This window comes from Apodemus sylvaticus, chromosome 1 (genome assembly GCF_947179515.1).
Source record: "Apodemus sylvaticus chromosome 1, mApoSyl1.1, whole genome shotgun sequence".
In the NCBI taxonomy this organism is placed as follows: domain Eukaryota; kingdom Metazoa; phylum Chordata; class Mammalia; order Rodentia; family Muridae; genus Apodemus; species Apodemus sylvaticus.
Window position 1 is genome coordinate 23,526,411 of NC_067472.1, and position 11,366 is coordinate 23,537,776.

The window sequence follows — 11,366 nt, forward strand, 5'->3', positions numbered from 1 at the left end:
ATTCCCTTAATGGTTTTAAAATATGTGTGTGCAAATGTGTGTGTGTGTGTGTGTGTGTGTGGTATATGCATATGGAGGTCAGACACTGATACCGGGTGTCTTCCTCTATTGCTCCCCCCTTTATTGTTTTTGAGACAGGGTCTCTCACTGAATCCGGGGCTCACAGATTAGCTGGTCAGAAAATTTCAAAGATCCTCCCATCCCTTCCTTCCTAACATAGGTATGAGCTAACGTGACTGAAAATTGTATTGGGTGCTAGGGCTTGAACTCAGGGCCTCATGTTTGAGTGGCAAGTAGTTTATAGACTGAGTCATGTCCCCAGCCCCAGTTTATTGCTTTTTAATTATACTTTATATAAGCAAACACCCACCATCTTGCTATGTAAGTGGATCCAACATTTCCTTTTGGTTCATAGACCTATGAGACTGATATTAAATACTGTTTTCTTTTCAGCCGCCACACAGAAGGCCTACTTAGGCGCCATTACACTATTTAGGGGACTAGAAACTACATTATTTGTTTTGGTTTATTTTTGATAGAGATGCTGAGACCAAACCCAGGCTGTCATAAAGCTATTCATTAGTATTTTTAACAATAACTACAGAGCCAATTCTATATTGTGGGTTCTTTTGATTACTAATCTAACTTGCTGTTTTATGAGAATTGATATAATAACTTTTATCTGTTTCTTTAACAAAGTGATTTTCTATCTTATAGTAAAGTTTTCATAGATTAGAATAGCTTTTTTTAAAAAATATTTTTGTAATTTTATCTTTATTAGATATATTTATTTTATGTGTATGAGTATGTGGGTCTACCGTGTGTGTGCATTTTCTATGGAGGACAGAAGAATCCCTGTTGGATTCCTTGGAACTGGAAGTACAGACAGAGGTGAACAACAATGTGAGTGTTGGGAACTGAATGTAGGACCCGTTAGCCACTGAGCCATCTCTCCAACTCCAGAGAATATAGTAAAATTTTAAGATTGGAGGAAGACTTAAGTATTAGTGTGAAGGTCCCCAAATGTCAACTCAGTGCTTTGCTTTGTCTTTATCCTGCTTGAAAGAAGGTTCTAGATTTCTGCTTCCCTGAGGAGTTGGGAGGGTAGTGACCACATGCTCACCCATCAGCAATAATCAGTGGGGGACAAGGATGTCACTCTCAGGCAGGTCTTATCATCTCCGGTTGCCCATCACTTCTGCTTCCTGTTGTCTCACACCCAACTGTCTTCTTTATTATCTTGACACCTCAACTAGCCCTTGAGTTTCAAAGCCAGAGCCTAGTCTTCCTTTGGTGTCTTATGCTTATAGGATCTGATGCCCAGCACCATTTTGCACTCTGCCCAATGTTACACAGTCCATTTATGGCCATACCAGATTTTAGACTCTTATGTCTGAATTCTAGTTGCATCCTGTTGTAAGACCACTAGTCTGAAGACTGGCCCAGGTTAATTATTTTAAGCAAAATAGGATGTGTTTTTTATAAACTGTGGTTGTGATTATTTACTCATGAGGAAGAAGTGAGAGGGTGAAACATTTTTTCAGGATAAATATTGCATATTTATCCTATTATACTATTAAAAATACTTGAAAGCAAGATTTCTCAGCAGGTCCCCATAGAGACCTGTGTGTGGGGTCACACAACCTTAAAGCTGGAGTTGTGGACAAGCTCAGATCATACAAGCAGACGCTGGTGTAATGTTATGATAGGTTCATTAATAAAAACAACCATCACTGTCATAAATCTAGTGTTCACTGATGTAAAGGAACAGTGTTATCCGTGAATTTTAATCCTTACTGCTATCCGAAGCACTAGGCTCTATTGCATATTTCCCACTTCATACACGTAGATGTCAAACCTTGGCTCAATTTACCCCAAATCACACAACTAATAAGTATCAGAGAGGAAATGGGTACTCAAGAGAATCTGGCCACAAAGCTATTAACACTTGTCGCATTGCCAGCTCTCCAGGAGGCAGAGGTGACTTCCCAGCTCACACAGAAAAGCCCTTGCAACCATTCTGCTGCCCGTGTTAACCACAACCTCACCGCTATCGGGCATCGCCATCACCACCTGTCATCTGAACACCAGTCCTTCTGTTTTTTTGTTTTTGTTTCTTTAATTTGGTTTTTTGGATTTGGTTTTTCAAGACAAGAGTTTCTCTGTGTAGCCCTGGCTGTCCTGGAACTCACTCTGTAGACCAGGCTGGCCTGGAACTCAGAAATCCGCCTGCCTCTGCCTCCCAGAGTGCTGGGATTACAGGTGTGTGCCACCACTGCCTGGCCAACACCAGTCCTTCTGACAGCAGGTTATCGGGGTCACCTGATATGCTACAATGCATCTAGGAACAATTGAAATACAATGCACTTGACATCCATCAGCAACTGCCTGATGCTGTCCTACTGGGGTGAAGTGAGAGCAGGCCATGAAGCCAGCGATTGTACATGCTACACACAGTAGAGTCTTCAAACTCATTTACTGCACTGAAAATATCTTGCTTTAGTTTTGTTACTGCTCACAACTACACATTAAGTACTTATCTAGCTTATATTTTCTCCCTTGGTCCCCAACAAACACTGGTTTTAATTAAACAGATGCAAATAAGCAAGGAAATGATGAGTTCATGATTTTCTCATCTTAGTGCTTCTCCATCGGGTCCGTTTGGGTGCCCCTCTGGACAGGGTAAACAGACTGTTCACCCTTCACAGAAGGAAGTCAAACTAAGAGCCCAGGAAGCTAAATATGAAACAAGGGTAGGAAAGGGGGGCTAAAGATAAAGTGGGTGTCAGATAGGGTTAGTTGTGTCCCTTTTAAGTGCTGGCAATCTTTTTTGGAGAACTTCCTACGATCTCTTTGCATTTGTAGTGCATGTTGATGGGGGTGGGGTGGGGGTTGGGCTAGGGGTGGGGGGTGGTAGGTCACTTTCTTGGTGGTTTACTATTTTCCAATATTCTACCCTACTAATTTATGTGAAATTGGGGTGAAAGGCTGAAAATTTGACAGAGGTACTATAACAAAATGCTTTACTAGAAGCCTGCTATGGTGGTCAGCATCAACAACTACATAAGAGGCCAAGTTTGGCCTTTTACAGTATGGAGGCTCCTCCCTGGGCCGAGGCTCACTTCAGACCATGCACGTTGGATGTGGACCAGATGTAAGCACAAATAAGTAACAAACGTCAGGCAGTCTTAGCAGCATCTAAACTACGAGATACCAGGCTAAGATGGAGGCCTCCCATTCTCGCAGGGATGTTCCTGGTGTATACGGGTGGGAGAGGCTAGGGTCAGTGTTGTGGTTGATAGTCCAGGATAAACAGGAAAGAGCCAAGTGCTATTAGCATCAGCTCTGGTCTTCTGACTTTTTCTCTTTCCCTAGGAACCATTAAAAGCTTCCAAGCACTTGGGTGGCACCGTGACAGCTATTGTGTTGAAGAAGGCAAGACTAATGCTGAGGGCTCTAACTGAAAGCTGGGGGGTGGGTAGGGCCAGGGGGGGCGTGACCGGAGTGTGCTGCAGAAGCCTGAAAGTCCCTCAAGCAGGAATAGGTCTGGGTGAAGAAGAAGAGTCAGATTCTCAGGTTGCTGGGAAGAGGACTTGCCAGGTGAAAGTGAATAATGGGAAGAGAGGCTTCTGGCCCAAATAAATGGAAGAATAAAACATGCTTTCAGTGAAAGGTAATTTACACAGATAGAAGAGTCTGTGTAGTTGGGTTGGTGGTATAGTCTAGTTGGCAGAATGCTTTCAAAGTATGCGTGAAGCCCTCGGTTTGATCCCCAGAACACACAACCTGTTGGCCAGGTGTGGGGGTGCATGACTTTAATCCCAGCACTTGGGACTTGAAGACAGGAGTAATAGAAGTTCAAGACTGTCCTTGCTAGATTGAAGAGCCTGGAGTATGTAAAACACTGTCTCAAAAAAAAAAATCAGACCTATAGATTTTAGGGGTAAAGGGAAATTTGGGGAAAGGGGCAGGGAGCTTCATAAAACAACTGCTAGACATAATCAGTTAAGAAAGTGTCCTCACACCCTTGAAGCTGACTGGTCTAGCTTGAGTTCAACAGTGCCACATTTCATTCCTATTACTTACAGTAGAGAACCCAGTGGTTTAAAAGGACAAGATCTGCGATCTGCCGTGGGTATTTCCCTGAACAAATAAGACACCAAAGGTCCTAACGGAGTACTGTGGTAACAATAAGTTTATTCCTTATCATGCCATTTGTTTTTCTATTTATTTTGGGTTTTGATTTCCTGTGGACTACATATTTATGTGTCAACTGTGTCAATTTTGCTAAATGCTATTTTCCCTATATCAAAGATAAATTCTTTGTTTCACTGAAGACTAATCTCATTGAAAAAAAAAGTTGATTTTTTTTTTCTGGCCTTACTGAATTTGTTTAGGTTTTTTTGGGTGGGGGGTTTTGTATTTGAGAGTTATACTAAGAACTACTTCTGAAATTCACTGCCAGCAAATAGGAGTATCTTAGGAGTTGAAGGCCTTAATCATTAAAATGTCATAAACAAGCAGCAATGTGGCCACATTTTTTTTTCTCTTAAATCTGAGTCTCCCACCATGAGCCTGTTTCACTGGGGATTCCAGTCTGTAGTTGGGAAGGAACAGGGCCGCCATGTGTGTGAAAACACATTTCTCCAAATTGCGTTCACTGAAAGAACCACTCCAGCACAGAGAGCAAGCAGGGATACACAATCATACTCATTGGTTATGTTTCAAATTGGCCCTGTGAAAAACATGAAGAAAACCGGCATTTGCCCGGGAACGCCTCCTCTTTCCCCACAAAGGGAATGTTTTGTACAGCTGATCTGATGGATTTTTATTGGATTGGTTTAATTTTTCTCTCTTCTCTAGAAGAGTGTGGGTCTTAAATTTCTTCAACACTACGCTCCTCATCCCTCTTAGCTTAGAGACAATCTGAGGAAGCCCCGGGGACCAGGACCATAAGATCAGATTGTAACAGTGGTGAGAGGAACAGAACACCCCATCACAGACCCCTCCTTCTTCTTCTTTTTTCTTTTTTGAATCCAGGCTGGCTGCAGATTCTAGATCCTCCTGTCTCAGCCCTCCCAAGTAACACTGTGACTGTAGGGGAGCACCACACACCTAACTGGAACCAGACATGTCTTATTCTATCCAAACAAAGAAGCCAACTGCCTTCAGACTACACAGAGTTGATCCTAAAGTTGTTCTCTTCACAGATACATAATGGGTCTATAGAGCCATGGTCTAGAATTCGTTGCCAACCCCACTCAATGCTAGTGACACCTTGGTCTTCCTGTTCCAATGGCAGGTTGGTCGCAGGTAGGGTTCTTGGGACACAGAGCAGTGCTATCCACAGGACACTTGCTGTCATCGCATGCCAGAACCTTTGATTTTCTTACTTAGTGAAATGCTTATGTTTGACTTTTTCCTGAGCATATGAAGAAGCAAAGAACAATGGGGCAGGATGCATGGGAAACAAGGTCCTTAAAGCCTGGAGCCTTTGCACAAACTTTGATTTTTGATGGTTTTACTTAAAATCAGAATGACCAAATCTACTCTGCTGTGGTCAGCGAGCATGAGGTAATGAAGGGCATACAGGACAGAACTACTGGCTCCTTTGTTACTGCTGAAACCTGAACTGCTTTTAGGAATAAGGGCTGGAATGTTCCATAGGAACTCAGAGCATGGGACAGAGGGGCATGGCACACACTCAGTGTGGGCTATTTAAAACCAGGCCCTTGGCTTCCCTCTGTGATTCTAAATGCGTGAAATCACATTGCCCCACAGCAGCCGGGAACTATTTCTATGACACTGCCCAGCATGTGTGCTCAGAGTGGCTGGGTTTACTCAACAGAAAGAAAGTACAGTCCAGGTTTCCAGTGTCCAGCCAATGTCCACCTCACAATAGAGCTCTGGGGGACCGAGAGCTCTTGAAAGTTAAGGGTCTGTTGGACTATCCCAGGTGACTTAAGACCAAAAAAAAAAGTGCATTTTAAACAAGCCATTTATAATGACCAACAAATAGCGTAAGCAAAACTGATCGTTTTCTCAGGATCAGCTCAGTCTATAGAAGGATCCCAAACTTATAGGCATTGCCCCTCTCTGAATTATAAAACCTGTTTTAAATTTTGTCTTTGACATGTTAACACTTTCCTTAGTCAAACGGATAAATAAACCCTTAGGAACTCTGTACTTAATTGCAATCAACCAAAGGCATTAGCCAGGGACCCGACAACAAGCCTTATTACATAATGTCAAAACACCTGATCAAGTTTGTAACCGCAATCAAATGGTCAAGTTGGTTTTAGGATTTCTGACAGACCTCAGAATACATTAAGTAACTTTTAGCATTTTATCTTGATGTAGAAAAATTAAAGCTGCAGCCTTTATAAAACATGTAAGACTTTGCCACATCCAATACGCCACATCTTGAACTTGATCTAAAACTGCTTGTAGGTGGTTCACACCTTTGACCCCAGCAGTGGGGAGGAAAAGGGAGGAAGCTCAGAGGCCAGCAGAGCTCTTGGCAAGGTCAGTCAGCATGAACTATGTGAGACCCTTTCTTTAAACAAAAAAAATTTTATACTTAAATTTTTATTTCTCTATGATCACAACACTTCAAAAATATGCCTTATCATTTCTGTTTTGTAGATAAAGAAGCTGAGGGGAGAGGCGGAGATCCAGCCTCAACAAGACCACAACGTTTCAGTGATTAGTGAGATGAGATTGGTGGGGTGAGATTCGAACCCAGGACTCTCCAATTTCAAATGCAGAGTGTTTGCCCGTACATAAATAATCTCAACACAATGGCTAAGCATGGGTGGCAAGGAAACAAATATAAATCCAGAAAGCAAATAAATTAAAAACTTGGATCATAATCGCACAGTTAAGTAAGAAACCTCAAATTCAGTATGGCAGTTGACTGTATCTGTTTGGGAAGTGTCTGTCTGCTAAGCTATGCTTGATGCTGGAGCATGGGAGACCCCTTGACTCTCATGTGATATCCACGAAGAACTAGACTCCAGTTGCCAAACATTACACATCAGAACAAATTATACATATTTCATTATCCCTGTGAAGAGGTCTGATTTCCTAGTCCAGTGCTATTTTTGAATATTTTTCAGGCATGGGCTGAATATGTGGCTCCCTTGTGGCCATCTCAAAACATAGAACAAGGAGTATTTGCTATATTAATATCATCTTTCCCTCACTGTGAGGGGAATGGTTATAAATTAGAGGAGATTAGAAAGCAGCCTCTTGAGAATTAGTATTTTAAGAAATTACCTAGAAAGAACCAAGGGTGGTTTTTGTTTTTTTTTTCCTCTTTCTCCCCACCTGGTAAATCATACAGAGGCACAGTCTGCCCCAGATCCCCGAGAGACAACATCTTGAGCACATATGTGATGCTGGGCTCTGTATTGACAAACCCAAGAACTCCAGCGCAAAATAACCGAAGTTCCCCAAGTTAAAAATGAAAGTAAGATCATCAAAATTAGATTTCTTGTTGCATTGTCCCAACAACTTCACAAACAGCTATTAAACTAGACAGCGCCATAGGTTAGTGAATTTACCCAGTGCAAGAATCGACCTGCACGGTGGGTGTGAAGTTACAGATAACCCATTTTTCTCCCACTTTACCGATGCTCTCACCCCTTTCAGAAGCATCATCATATTCAACAGAAACAATATTAAGCTCATTTTACTAGAAAGCTTATCCAAATACATGCCATATTAAAAATAGTCATGATATAAATGTTTCTCACAAGAGCTGCAGCGATGGTGTGAATAAGAAACTCCCTTCTGAGATTTCAGTAAAACCAGATCTCACAAAGGATCTGAAAGAAAGCAAAACACACACACACAAAAAAAATAAAAAACAAACAAACAGACACACACACACACAAAGAGACACACACAGAAAACAGATCTTATGTTAATCCGATTTACCATAACAGTTGCTATATTCCCACACTATTTTATAAAGTAAGATTCTGTTCCTTCCCAGATGAAGCAAGAGAGAGAGCGGAGCCTGCTCCAGGTGCCTCGGGATAATGCCCAGGGTGGGGGCTAGCTAAGCAGGTTCGCTAGCAGCTTATCAAAAATCACAAATTTTAAATGCAGCAAAATATTAGTGCTGTCAAATGGTCAAAGCATGCAAGAGGAATCTGTCTCTGGAGCTCCGTGCCCCTCTCAGAATACATACAAACCCCCAAAATCCACCAGCTGGCATATTTTTAAATTGTAAATTAGATATCAAAATGCTTACGGGCCTTACAGTGAGATAACGTCTGGAGGAACGGTGCGTGGAATAGATCTCGCATTCTCACATAAAGCGTTATCTTTGCTACAAGTGCACACAGCAGGGCATTTTGGCTTCGCTGGTTTCTTCCCCTCAGTCAGCAAAACCACAGAAAAGAGGCATAGGAAATAGGCAATTCTTTTCAGGGGAATGCAGGCATTTCCCATCCTTCTGCTGCTTTCTGGTTCCATGCAGTCGAGAAAATCTCCCCACACATGAACAGGGCTTCTGGAATTCAGCTGCTGATTGCCTTGCTCTAAGAACAGGTCACATAGGAGTCCACCCTTCCCTGCTTCTGCATCTGCCTTTTCAAACCAGGGATCTCCAGTTGATTCGTGAGCTGTTCCTCGCTCGCTCGGGCAGCGCACTGCTGGGGGATGAGACCTGTGAGGTGCGGTGAGGAGAGCCAGCCAACTGCTGGAGGAAGAGAGCCGACTCACTTCACAGAAAACACCGAGCACTGACCCAGTCTTCGAAGGCAAGCGAAGTGATGTAACAGTAGATAAACAGCTTTCTGCTTTCACCGGGAGGCCCTTTAATTGTTACCAAAAATAGGACGGCATTATGTCTTATTAGTGGGTGGGTGGGCGGGCGGTGGAGCAGTCATCTTAGCATAGGATGTGGGTAATCTCGGAAACCTCTGGGAATTTGCTCTTCGTGTAGCAAACAGCCTAGTAAGAGAAACTAGCTTGGGGGCCAGTCTTGGCTGGAAAGAGGAAGCTAAATGGAACTGTCTGCGGTTCAACCCGAGCCTTCCCTGGCAGAGCCCACCTGGCGGATGCTACGGTTTGAATGATAAACCCGTGAACCCACGGAGACTGTCAATGTCAGGGGAATACGTGTGACTGAATACTTCCCTGACACCTATCAACTCTTAAGAATTATTGATTTTCTTAATCCCCCACCACCTTGCACAGCCCACTCCTCCCCCCATGATGAGGGAGGGGACAGAATTGTAAGCCGTCCCTGTGCATAATCCAGTCTCCTCCCTTCTTGCCCTCCCTTCCTTCTAAAAGGCTGGAACGCACTCCCTGCCAGCAGGAGGCAGCCAACTCCAGCTTCCTGGGGCTTTGAAACTGGGCCTGGCTCACCCAGCAGGCCAGGATAAAGTGGGGAAGTGCTAGAGTAAGCGAAAGAGTCCTTTGCTCCCCTGTTCCCCCATCCCCGTCCCCACATTCGTATCACCCCCACCCCACCCCCGCTTTTGAGGTCCTAGGTCATCTGGAAATGAGAGGATTTTATGAACAAGGGAGCTAGCTATCCTGCCTGTAGAATGGGGACAGTAGGGCAGGTGGTCTGACTGAGGGAACCAAATTAAAAAAAAATCACAGGCTCTTATGGGCTGTATAATAGGAAAGAAGAAGACACTCCCTTGGAAAGGGAAGTTTGTTTAAAGACAAAATCAAGAGAGCTCCGCCTTGGTGTGGGGTTGTCCAGCCCAAGAGGGTAAAGATATCCCTAGGACAGTAGAAGAGAATGTCCTTTGACTGCGCTGATAGCAGCCATCCGTCATGGTGGCACGGCCACTCTGGAAAGTCGGGCATGGCCCTTCCTTCTCTCGATTTTTAAAATTGAACGTAAAAAATGGTTCTTTAAAGTGCCTGCGCCTTTATGAAGCAAAGCCACCCTTATCAGAGGTCTGGGCACCGCCATTCTCTTAACCCCCACCCCCACCCCCACCGCCATAGCTGACCCTAGGCCAACTTCAAGACACTCCTTTTGTTTGTTGGCTTAAAAAAGAGCGTTGCTGTCTATGTAGCCTGCGATGGTCTTGGATTTATTTTGTTCTTCTGCCTCAGCCTCCAGAGTTGTGAGATTACAAGTAGGTGTTACAACTCCGGGTTCAACTGCTCCTTTAACTCTAATGGCTTTGTGAGAGGAAGGTGGTGACAGTCATGTTCACTCTCTTATTGTATTTCTGGGATGAGGATGATGGTGGTGATGGTGGTGGTGGTGGTGGTGGTGATGATGATGATGATGATGATGATGATGATGATGTTGATTCCAGAGACTCAAAAGCCTCATGGAAGTAGAAACTATGGCAAAACCAGGGCCAGCATTCACTGTGTACAAGGTGGGCATCCAGCGTGCCTGTAGGAGCACGTAGGACAAGGCATGCTCTATTTGCAATAATCATATATTTCACCCAATAAACTTCAAATTGCCCCCACAGTGTTATAATAAAGGGACTTGCTTTGGTCAGAGAGGTCAGGGCACACTTCCATGAAGAAACAGTGACTGAGGGAGGAGGGAAGAGCATGCGCAGAGCGTGGGCTGCTCTGCCAACCCCTAGGATGCTGATGCGGCTTCAAGCAGGAATTCTTTTCTGGTGCATGTTTCAAAAAGACGGTCTTAGAGAAGTCCTGACTGTAAAATGGACCGTGTTACAGCTTCACTGTGGACTGTGTGGAGAAGGGTGAAAGAGACTGTTCCCAGAAACCCAGACCCGCAGGAAAGCCTCAGCTAAACAGTAAAGTGACACTTCAAAGTTGGCCACAACTTGAATCTTTTAAGAACTGAATCTTTCTGCAAGTGCAGGGTGGAGTCTCTCTACGTATAACGTGATCACACTGCGAGTGTTTTATACGGTCATTTTATTCAAATTGCTGCTCTCTTAATTCCCTGATCTCTAATAAATTTTGTAATCACAAAACAGTAGCCTTGACACATCTTTAGGGACCTTAGATCTTGGATCCAGTCCCTACATGTTTCATATTGATGGGGAAACTGAGGTACCAAAACCCCCACACAGACACCTATTGACAGAGCCATTACCCTGCATGGCACGAAACAATGGTAAATATGTGGTTCAAACAACCAGTGTGGTCAAACAGGATATTCCCCCCTAGGACTGGCTCTCAGATATGACCAGTTGTCAAGATTGACAAGTCCTTGGCTTTGGGCTCCTGGACAGCCAAGCAATCTTTCTTTCTTTCCTTCTCTCTTTCCTTTGTTTTCTTTCTTTCCTTCTTTCTTTCTTTCTTTCTTTCTTTCTTTCTTTCTTTCTTTTCTTTTCTTTCTTTCTTTCTTTCTTTCTTTCTTTCTTTCTTTCTTTCTTTCTTTCTTTTCTTTC

The 11,366-nt window shown here is 43.5% G+C and overlaps 1 protein-coding gene across 3 annotated transcripts in view; it reads right to left on the reverse strand.

The window, feature by feature from the left end:
* The window catches only part of Lgi1 (leucine rich glioma inactivated 1), a 42,507-nt gene extending 33,998 nt beyond the window's left edge, over positions 1 to 8,509 (reverse strand). For all 3 annotated transcript variants that reach the window (XM_052172384.1, XM_052172390.1, XM_052172379.1), the window contains exons 1-2: positions 8,270 to 8,509; positions 7,758 to 7,829 (exon numbers count right to left, since the gene is read on the reverse strand). In XM_052172384.1, the coding sequence (XP_052028344.1) occupies positions 7,758 to 7,829; positions 8,270 to 8,484 (287 nt within the window). In that variant the 5' untranslated portion in view covers positions 8,485 to 8,509. The remainder of the gene's footprint in view (positions 1 to 7,757; positions 7,830 to 8,269) is intronic.
* Positions 8,510 to 11,366: the final 2,857 nt, after the last annotated feature.